The 11490-nt window shown below is 43.2% G+C and overlaps 1 protein-coding gene and 1 pseudogene across 1 annotated transcript; one reads left to right on the top strand and one right to left on the bottom strand.

Annotated features, from left to right (window-relative positions):
* The first annotated feature begins 483 nt into the window (after positions 1-483).
* On the top strand, positions 484-5259 carry LOC124700452 (annotated as a pseudogene).
* A 3477-nt stretch (positions 5260-8736) lies between these two features.
* LOC124704199 lies at positions 8737-11133 on the bottom strand. The gene is made up of 3 exons (XM_047236440.1): positions 10874-11133; positions 10267-10551; positions 8737-9022 (listed from the first exon to the last, which is right to left on the bottom strand). The coding sequence occupies exons 1-3, from the start codon at positions 11123-11125 to the stop codon at positions 8975-8977; spliced, it is 585 nt and encodes a 194-aa protein (XP_047092396.1). The 5' UTR covers positions 11126-11133; the 3' UTR covers positions 8737-8974.
* Between the last annotated feature and the right edge of the window lie 357 nt (positions 11134-11490).

Genomic DNA, 11490 nt, shown 5'->3' with positions numbered 1-11490 from the left:
ATTTTCCATGCATGGTAAGGGTTTGTTAATATGTCAAGTGTAAGAACATTCGGCATCTAATGGTGCAGTATAGGGGTGAGCATTGTTACTGTCATAGCATAGCTGCTGGGCATCATTGTTAATTACCGCTCTTGTTATCGCCTATGAATATCATCTTCCCAAACTGTTCAAAATTTGAGCGGGACAGAAATCCCAGTTTATGTACAACAAGATCACCCAAATGGTTTAACGCGTGTTGTAGTTCCCACCTTATTCTGATTATTTTAATGTTATTATGTGTGAAAAAAAAACATTCTAGTATACACATGCTATTTTTCCGCCGCGCAGCTCGCCTACCTCCAGCGCTGGATAGTTCCGTCCTGTTGGCGCACATCTGCCTCTGTCACCTCCCAGCTCCCCGCTGACGCCCAAGACCTGTGGCCCCGAAGCTCATCCGAGGGCTAGTCGGAGGAGCCAGCAGAGGAGCACAAGAATGGCATGGCGGATGCTGCGAAGAAAGGTAGGGCTTCTCTTTTCTGGATTTTCATACATTTTCTCTTCCCCGAGTGCAGAGTTTAACAAGCATGATTTTCCCCTGGACACATGGAACTAAATTGAAGATTCATCTCAGTATGTCCAAGCAGGCCTCATGAACTTGGCTTTCCGCACAGATCATGGTGGAATGAAGCATTTCTCCAGCAGAAATTTGGGGAAGCTGACGTGTAAGTGCAATTAATGTCATCATTACTGCATAAGTTCATTTCAACTTTTTTACTTTCCCAACCATTGTCTTGCAAAGTAAAGCCCTAGCCTCTAGTAGAATGATTTTGTTGTTGAGTTCAGCATACTAAATTCTATACCTCATGAAGTCTTTTTTTGGTCACATTTCTAGGAGCAAGTACTATGTTGTTTATTGGATACACCATAAGTCTACGATTTCATCCATTTTTAATCCCCAACTGCAGAGTTTGCCCATAGCAATAGACTCCAAGGTGCGATCTTTCAACACTACACTATCAGGTATGTTACTCTATGCTGCCCTGTTTCTCTGGTGACATCAGTATTGTAATTACATCTACATATTCAACAAACTATGACACGTACTGGAAACAGCAAACTAAATTTGAGTCTTATACCACACAACTAATCTGAATCTTTATTTCTTTGGTGAAATTGCATCATGTTCATTTTCTGCTCATTAAATGATCTTGCAACTCACGTGACTTGCAACGCATGGAGTCATGTTTTTACCTATCATCTTATCTGAACTTCCTTGCGAAAGGCACTCAGTAGATTCTCATCTCTTACACACACTCATTCTACTATTATTCTTGTCTAGTTTGTCTTCTGAAACTGTTCAGATTCTTTTTTTTTCTTTAAACCTCAAATTGTTGTTTTCTAGGGATGCTACTATCAGTGTATTGCTATTTGATGTGGATTTTAGCATTTACATGTTAGGTGACAATATTGTCTTCTTTATAGGAATGTTCATGCAGGTGTGTATATGTTAGCATGGAGCCGGAAAAAGGAGGATGTTGCAGGGCTAAAAGCACCAAAAAAGGAGAAGCGGGTGAAGAAAGAACCTAGGACTCAAGCTCCTGTAGAAGCGCCATATGTTGCACCAAAACCTAAGATTACCATTAAATCATCACCAGATAAACTTGTTGAAATTTTTGATGGGATGACATTGCATGACCTATCTAAGCGATCCGGTGCAGCTATTAGTGCACTTCAAAGCATACTTGCAGATCTTGGTGAAAGGGTTGAAGCAGAATTTGACTCTATCGGCATTGATCTTGCTGAGTTAGTTGCTATGGTACGTATTTATAGTGTTCCTTTTTGAAACTTCTACATTTCTTGATGCTACTCTGAAGCATATTAGTAACTAGTCATACCAGCACATCTTATTTGTTGTGTTTTATCAGGTCATATGAGACTACAAGTCAATGTCATGATAGCTAAATTCACTCCGCATGTTGCTTTTGAACTCATCTAGCAAAAGAAATTTGTTGCAAGGTGTGATAGGATGATGCTGAAAAGTGTTCTTTATCTCTTTAAACTCTGCATTTTTTGTGAACTCTAGTTGCAAGTTAATCGATGCCACTGTGTTTTTTTCCTTTATCTTGCTGTAATTTATCTGTAACAGTTGTCGATTGAGAGAGGGGGGATGATTCCATTTGTGTTCAGTGGTGGATTTCCATTTAACAAGTTATATCTTGTTTGTTGCCCGCATTTTTTCTCTCTTCATTTTTTTTTCACTTTGTTATGTTCGCAAAAAATGGCATTGCTACTGGTTTGATACTATTTTATTGGAGCAAACATATATGTTGTGACTTTAAGTATGTTGTTATTGTTTCTAATTATGTTTACTATTGTCTCCAGTTTACACCTAAGCTTTGTCATCATGAAACATTTAAGCAGCTTTAGCGAAGCTTCTATTTTATGTGAATTATGACATGAGCATATGTTTCTTGCTTGCTCCACAGGAAATTGGTGTTAATATCAGAAGAATGCACACAGGTGAAGGTTTTGTCGAACCACGGCCTGCTGTTGTAACTGTTATGGGTCATGTTGATCATGGTAAAACATCACTTCTGGATTCCCTACGGCAAACATCTGTTGCAGCTAAGGAAGCTGGCGGGATCACTCAGCATATAGGTGCCTTCGTTGTTGAGATGCAATCTGGAGACTCTATCACATTTCTTGATACACCAGGGCATGCTGCATTTAGTGCTATGCGGGCCAGAGGTGCAGCTGTCACAGATATTGTAGTGCTTGTGGTTGCAGCAGATGATGGTGTTATGCCTCAAACTTTTGAAGCTATTTCACATGCAAAGGTAGCAAATGTTCCCATTGTAGTTGCCATAAACAAATGTGACAAATCTGGAGCTGATCCTGAGAGGGTGAGAATTCAGCTTGGTTCAGAAGGGTTGCTTTTGGAGGATATGGGTGGTGATGTACAGGTTGTTGAAATTTCTGCGTTATCAAAACTTGGTTTGGATAAACTGGAAGAAGCTTTATTTCTTCAGGCTGAGATAATGGACCTAAAAGCCAGAACAGATGGGCCTGCTCAAGCTTTTGTGGTGGAGGCAAAGGTGGACAGGGGCAGGGGACCACTTGCAACAGCTATAGTTAAGTCTGGCACATTAGTTAGTGGGCAGTACATTGTTGTGGGAGCAGAGTGGGGAAGAATTAGATCACTTAGAGACACCACAGGGAAAGTAACAGAGTCTGCAAAACCCGCAATGCCTATTGAGATTGAGGGGCTAAGGGGCCTTCCAATGGCTGGGGATGATGTAGTGGTTGTTGACTCGGAGGAAAGGGCAAGAATGCTTAGTCAAGGGCGGAAGAAGAAACAGGAAAAAGATAGGCTTCGGAAGATTGATGAGGACATGACTGAGGAGGCAGAAAATGCAGATGAGACTCCTGAAAGAGTTGAGATGCCCATTATTGTTAAAGCTGATGTACATGGCAGTGTTCAAGCAGTTACAGACGCCTTAAGAAGTCTTAATAGTCAACAGGTTTTTTCTCAAGCACATTTGATACCTTATTTTTACCTGTATGGTCTCATAAATTTGACTACATGCACTCAAGCAGTGCCAAATTGCTGATAGCTGATACCGCCTTTTAGACTATATGCACAGTTTTGTTTACAATATATCAGTATTTCGACTCATGACCATGCCTATACTACCTTTTTTTAGGTGTTTGTGAATATTGTTCATGTTGGTGTCGGTCCAGTAAGTGAACATGACATTGATCTGGCGCAAGCATGCCGAGCATACATAGTTGGTTTCAACGTTCGCAATCCACCAAGTACAATCACTCAAGGAGCAACACAAGCCAACATTAAGGTACCATGCTTATTGTTTCTCCAATGCCTGTATTTTATTTTATTAAGTGCATCTTTGGTAGAAATCAAGTAATGTTCCTTGGAAACCGGTAGTGATTTTCATGTCATCTTTGGGTGGTGAGTGTAAAACATGGTAATACGTTATGGGCTACCATGCAGAGAAGCTAGATCTTATCGCACATAACGCTTTCCCTTTCACTGGTTTCTGGTGTTGCTTTATATCATGTACTCTAGTAGATATTAGGATATGTTATGGTGAATTTGGGAAGAATAAAGTAATTCAGCTCTGATGTGTGATGAATTGATGATATGGACTACCAACATGTTTTCGTCAATGAATACTGTATTTGAAATGTGATAATGAGAATTCAGATCAACCTCTATATCAATTTTGAATGTCGTACATGGAGTCAGTGTATTCTGCACTCTTCATTTTTCTTGAAGCGTCTTTAGCTTTTGATGGTTGATTTGAGCCCTATAGATTCAGTTTAGTTTCCCTATAGCTAGTTTTCCGTATTCTGTTTTAAGGCTTGTCTCATTCCCATCAGAAGAAAGTATACAATACAAATGTTAAGAGTTTCAAATGTGTTGGCTGATTTTTTTAGACTTTCTTACATAACTTGGAAACTGGAAAATGAGTTTAGCTGCCTTGACCATGTCTGTTCTTCAGATTTTGCTGCACAAGGTGATTTACCATCTCCTTGAGGAAATGGGAAGGCTGATTGTGGAGAAGGCACCAGGGACTGCTGAAACCCAAATTTCAGGGGAGGCTGAGGTTTTGAACATATTCGAGCTGAAAGGGCGTAGCAAGTCAAAAGGGCCAGACATCAAGATTGCTGGCTGCCGGATTACCGATGGGCACTTTAGCAGATCCGGAACCATGAGACTGTTGAGAAGCGGAGATGTTGTCTTTGAAGGTCCATGCGCTTCTCTGAAACGAGAGAAGCAGGATGCTGACACGCTCGACAAGGGTGACTGTGGATTGGTGATAGAGGATTGCGATGACTTCCAGGTTGGGGATACCATCCAGTGCGTGGAGCAGGTGATGAGGAAGCCCAAGTTCATATCGACTCAAAGCGGTGCAGTCCGTATAGAGTGCTGATTGAGAATAATTGTTTGGTGCGGGCATGATCCCATATCTGTGAATTCAACCATTCGTTTTCAACTGACCAAAATTTTGGCTATATAGCGAGATAAAAACCAGGTTGGCATTGTGCATGGACGACTGTTCTGCAAGTTGCCATTTTTTCTTCTCGGTCTTGTGTTGTGTCGGTGTGTGTTTCTTTTCTTTTTCTTCTTCACCCTTGTAACCCTTGTGTGTTTTGGTTCATTTGAACCCATCTTGTAGAGGCTGAAAACCTTCATAGGCAGCTTGGCTGAATATATGTTTAGGTTGGCTTATGCCCGCCGTAGTCATAGTAAAAAAAATGGTTACTGTCTTGCATGCTGACATTGGTTACAGGCTCTTCTGACCAAAATACTAGTGTTACTATCTTCAGAATGATTGATACCACTACATTCAGGAAACTTTCACTTTTATAATCTGTTCTATGTGTTGTTGTTATCTTGTGTGCTGGGATAAATTCCCATGATGATGCATTGATACGTGCTCAGTGGATGCCATTACGTTTCCTGATACTGAAATTGAGAAATTTGGAGATGTCGGGTGTGCATTCTGTTGCTCAGCTACATTATTTGTACTGTGAAGACTGATGAAGGTTGCAACCAGTCACTACTCTTGTCTATATTATCGGTTTTCCTCATCCCAATGAATTAATCTAGTGTAAGATTTGTAATTGATATCTTTTTGTGAACTCCTTAGGTTATATGAAAGGCTAGCTCCAATACGAATGACAGCAAAATCACCTACAACACGTGAACCCAGGTCGGAAAAGTCCGATATGAACCTGGGTGCACGTGAACCCAGGTTGGAAATGCATTTTCCAAATGTTAAAAAATTCTGAAATAAAATTAACGGGGTACGTACGCATGTTCCATGTGTGCGTAGAAAGTTTTCGCGAAGAAACCACTTTTTTATTTCAGAATCTAAAAAAGACAAAATACGTCACATATATACTGCTATATAGCCCTGCAAAATTTCACTTTTTTGCCGAGGCAAAATAAAAGGTTTTTTCGTCACGAAACTCATGTCCAGGGCACATGTTTGAGATCACCTTTGAAATCATTTTGTGAATCGATTTTTAAAACATGTTTTTACATCACAAACATCACTTTTGAAAAAGTGGGTTCACATACACCCATGTTCTATCTATTCACTCTCAGCAAAATTTGCACTATATAAGTAGTACATGCCACTGTGAAATATAGAAATTTGTACATTTATGTTGCTGCAGAAGAAGAGTCACTATGTACAGACGCCATGTGCACTGCATGCAATACACCTGCTATTTGGGACGGAATAAGCCTTAATGCAGTTAATATCCATCTTCCCTGATCCATGCTCCTATTTCAGTGACATCATCCATTTCTGCAGTAAGTAAATTACATCTTGGCTACTTCACATGAAGTGTTACTTTGGTTAGTTCCATCCTGCAGTAGTGGTGTTCTGTTTTCTGCTAGATGTAGACTGTTGGAGTTGTTTTCTTTCATGTTGTTATGCACATGTGGGTGGCTGGGTGCAGTGTTCTTCTTTTCTTCCAGATATTGAATTCGAAGTATTTTATCAGTTTCAATAAAAGCAAATTAGCATGATGAACAAGTTATTGGTCAGGATGCATAGGTATAACCTTACAATACAAGGATGTACAACAAAGAGAAAAGAAAGGAGAGATGAAGACGAGCCTTCCCGTAGCAACACACTGACTAACCGACATACACGGGCCAGAATACTTTCCAACAGTCTCCGACGTTGTTGGAAGGGGCTGTCTGAATCGTACTCCCTCCCTAATCCCCTTCTTTCATGCGCCTTCCAACCCCTCTCACCTCTCACGACTGCCTCTAACATGCCCGCCCCACCACCCCCTTCTTCTCTATATCTAACGAGCCGCTCCATCCTGCAACTACTTCTGGTTGAACCGCCGCCTCGCATCTCCTGCCGTCGACGTGCTGCTGCACGCCTCACCTGGAGCTCCTCCTCCACCAGTCCATTCTTGCTTCCGACCATCCCTCTAAGCCTCCCCACCTCTTCTCCAACGCTAGTGACCCGCACACTCACCCCACCCCATAAGTCACGGTGACATGCACTCGCAAACCCTAAGGTTATTGCTCGCCTCCGTCAGGGCCATTGGTACGTAGGTTAAGGAAGAGCACGTGGGGGATAAGGGAGAGCACGTGGTGGGCGCGTGGGGTGTAACCGTGAAAGGGATAACACGTGGTGGGTCTCACGTTGACGTGCCACACACAGTCAGAGTAGATGCGCGACGGCCGTCTTTCCGGCTTTTACATGGATCGACAATAGTGAATTTTGACAAGGATATAAGAGGTACTATTTTCTCGCAAGAAATTACATGGACGTGGCAGTGCCTAAAATTCAGGTAGGGGAAAAAACACTGAATGGAATGGTACCTATGGAGGCAGCTAGCCTTGGGGCCGCTGGAAAACTGGCGGGTTCGCAAGGCGCGATCCGTCAGGAGCAATGAATTGCCTCATTCTAAACTGTCGGGGAGTGAGGAATAAACCGACAGTTCGAGAGATTGTTGGCCTTTCTAGGTCAACCAAGGCACATTTAGTTTTCCTCAATGAGACGAGACACAAGGCAGAAAAGATGAAGAGGCTACGAGCAAGATTGGGTCTTAAGGGTTTTGTTGGTGTGGATAGTGATGGTAAAAGCGGAGGCCTAGCCTTCTTAAGTGAGCAAATTGTAGTTGATGTTCAGGAGGTGACAGATAGATATATTGACATGAATGTTCAGGTCTCCTCTCTGGCGCCTAACTTGTGTATATGGTGAACCAAGGACAGAGGATAGGCATCTTATGTGGTGTAAGCTAAGGGCGCTAAAACCCTGATCTGACCTGCCCTGGTGTGTTGTAGGTGATTTTAACGAAGCCATGTGGTCTTATGAACATCTCTCAGCAGTCAGAAAACCAAATGAAAGCATTTAGAGAAACTCTAGAAGTCTCTGAGCTTGTGGACTTGGGTTTTTCAGCTTATGCTTTTACTTACGACAACAAGAGAAGTGGGAGAGCAAAAATATTCAGGTCAGACTAGATAGAGTCATAGAGCGGTCGCGGATAATACTTGGCGAAATTTGTTTGCGGATGCTCGCCTAGTGCACAAGGTCACGCCGTGATCGGACCACTCACCAATCATCCTGGAATGTGTAAAAGAAGAATGGCAGAGTCGGCGACCAGCGAGACGATATTACGAAATTATGTGGGAGAGAGATGCTGGTCTTTCCGAGCATGTTGCTCAAGCATGGGAGGAGGATGGACTTGGGAAAAGTCATGGGCCGCTTGCAAGAGTGGAGTAAAGCAAAATTTGGAGCTATCAATACGGAGAGGAAGTAGTATTTAAGTACTCAAGTCTAAAATTTTCCAAGGAGCTGTAACTTTTACCTAGTACTTGATAGGCAGTATACAGTAACATTTTCTGCTAACGTTGGCATGTAATACCTGAAAACAAGAGCGAAGAAATATATACACTAAAACCTGAGAGCAGATAATCTCACAAACAGTACAAATTTGGAGCTCAAGTCCCTTTCTTGTGATTCCACAAGGAAGACTTCGTGGTAATGGACAAGCAGTCTCTTATTGACTTCTCTGCATTTCTCCAACATGGAAAATGTTGCGTTGTGTACGTGTCAAAGAGTTCGTTGCTTCCACGGCAGGCTGTACAAAGGATCAAGAACAAAAGCGAACCACTAGAACAGGAAGAATAGGACAGCCATTCAACATCGAATCTGCACAAATTGTACTCTGACCAACCATCCAAATCAACTACGCACCTTCAGGGGTCCCTCAAAAGGTTGCAGATTATATTGCACTACAAGTTGCATACCATTTGAAAAGAAAACAGTATGAACAGATGAGCCTTTGATCTCTCACAGTTTGACCCTTTCCTCTCTCACAAAAGGAGAAACATGATTACAGAGCAGGAGACTCAACATTATGCAAACTTTACAATAATGAAGAACCTAAGAAGCTATTTGCGCGGGCGTATGAACCGTGAGTTTCACACAAACCTTCAGGCTCTGATACAGCACTGGAAATAGCTCAGGAACTTCTTCCTTCCCTAAAAATAGAAAGAGCAGCAAATGTAAGTTCAAGTGGAAAATGAACTCCTAAACAGCAGTCAATTTGTCATGTATATATGGTACTGTGAAGCAAAAGTTAGACATGCAAGTTCATTGTTGCCATAATCCTTGATCAGGTAGTACACCGACAGTTAACAGTATCAAGATGCCGCAAAACTGCTGCACGTAATCAGGGCCAGCGAAATACTAGCTTCACCTAAAAGAAGACTTCTATTATAACAACCCATCAGTCACAATCTATCCAAACATTTGTCCTCAAAGCTGTTTCTTCCCTAACTGACATATAGATTTTCCTCCGGCTCATACCCATTTTTAACGAATTTTACAATCAATCCAAAAAATGAACTGATCATACAGAGAGCAACGCTCTCCTTAACATTCCTGTTCTCCAATAATACATACTGTAATGCTGAAGCTACTAAAACCTGCCACTGATGGCATTGTACACCTTAAAGTACTAATAATTACTGTTTGCCCCCAATAGCCTTCTCACCACTCTAGTGGACAGTGACGTTGCCAACACGTCAGCACACCTAATAATAATCAAGATGAATGCAGATATAGAGCCTACAACTTAATGGGCATGTCCTTATCATCCAAGTTGCGACAAGCACTACTACTGCTGCCCATTGCTATCTGCAATGGCCTCATCCTATTTCGGTCACTATTTCCATCTTCATCAACAGATGAGTCACCACACCACAGGTCGTTACACGTACTGCTCCTAAATTGCTGATCATGACAATTCTATGGATGTGATGCTACTCGGATGGACCACACACACGACGCATGTAAAAAAAACTAGATGATTATATTCTTTCTATCATTTCTAAATTCTGAAAAGATGAGGAGGATTTGTCCCTTGCTCTGCCCAGGATCAAACCTTTGTGCTGAATTGTGCACTTGAAAACAACACAAGCCTCCTGAATTTCTGACCACAATTTCCAAAGGTTTGATATACAGTGAGGCTAAGAGTTGTGATTCTCTTGTATAGCAAAAACTAGCAGCTGCAATCAACACATAGTAGTAGTAGTTCACTTGGATTTGAGTCATTTGACCATCCAAATTTCGATTAGTCAATTCGGACTGAGAAGATGTTAGGCGCCAGCCACAGAGCACAGACAATGGAGGTATAGCACGGCAGGCAAGGCATGCATGTATGTATGAGTTAAAGTGTCACGATGTAGTAGAATATATAGCTAAGTTTATCATCAACTCTCACCGTTGGTGAATCGTCGTGTGCGGTGTGGAGTGGCCGGTGGTGGTCGTCGGCCGCCGGGGCGAATTCGGCGGCCTTGGCGGCCTGTGTCTGCGCCGCCTTGTGCTGCTGGGCGAGGAGGTCGTCGTCGCCGCCGAGGCTGGCCCGGGAGAGCTCGCGCTTGTTCTGCTTGCGCATCTCGCGGATCTTGGAGAAGTCCATGGAGTAGTCCGGCACGGGGCCGTTCTTCATGTCCCAGTCCCCGAAGGTCGGCACCGTCATCCACCCCACGGCTCCCCCATGCTGCTCCTGCAAGGAATCGGCCACGGGCAGCTTGTCAGAACGATCGATCTGGACATGCAATCAATCTTCTCCGTAGCCCTCCTATAGCAAGCTACTGTGCCAAGAAGTGCTCTGTTTCTTGGGGGAGATTCGGCTAAGCAAAAATACGTGCGCTCCGAGTGAAATTTCGTTCCACTTTTTTCGGCGAGCTCAAATTGCCGGCCGAAGAAAATGAGCTACGGAGTACCATGGTTGCTCTCGGTTTATCCAGGCAAAAATAGCTCAAGAAACATAAGAAAGAAACATAGACAAACAAGTCTAGCTAGCTACAGGAGGAAGCTCTTCGTACCTCCTTGCGGGAGTCCATGGATGCCGTACGCCCCTCTCGCCTCCTTCTTGGAGCTTGCTCTGCTTCCCCTGCTTTCTGCTGCCGTCGGGGAAAATTCGTGCGAGTGGTGTTAAGCAGATAGAGAGCGGTGGTAATAAAAGGTTGAGGCTTGCTTTCTCCTTGTGCTCGTCGGCTAGCTCTGCTTCCAATCGTGCCTTTTAACGGGAGGGGACATAGCTGGTGGTCACTGTGAAGCGGGTTCCACCACAGCATCTTGTGCGTGCGTGACCCGTTGGATCTTCTCTTCATTTTCTTGGGTTTCCCTGTTGGCTTTGTAGTGGGAGCACAAAGTGGGCCGTCCTTTTGTCTTTTCCAAGCAGAAGGCGGGCCGGGCTAGTAGAAAGGTGAATAAAGCGGGAAGGTCGGCGGAAAGCGGCCGAGAAAAGGCCGCCGTCCATGATTCATCCGTCAATGCTAGACCTCCTGCCGCTCGCGTGGACTTGGTAAACGCGTTACTGGCACGATTTTAGACGGAAACTATACATCGTCTATTTGTTGTGCTCGCGAGGAATGCATTTTACACTGCAACGTACTCAACAGTGCACCTAGACTAGCTGTAAAAGAAAGACTAAAATAGA

Source organism: Lolium rigidum, chromosome 3 (genome assembly GCF_022539505.1).
Source record: "Lolium rigidum isolate FL_2022 chromosome 3, APGP_CSIRO_Lrig_0.1, whole genome shotgun sequence".
In the NCBI taxonomy this organism is placed as follows: domain Eukaryota; kingdom Viridiplantae; phylum Streptophyta; class Magnoliopsida; order Poales; family Poaceae; genus Lolium; species Lolium rigidum.
This window is presented reverse-complemented; position numbering and strand designations above follow the sequence as displayed.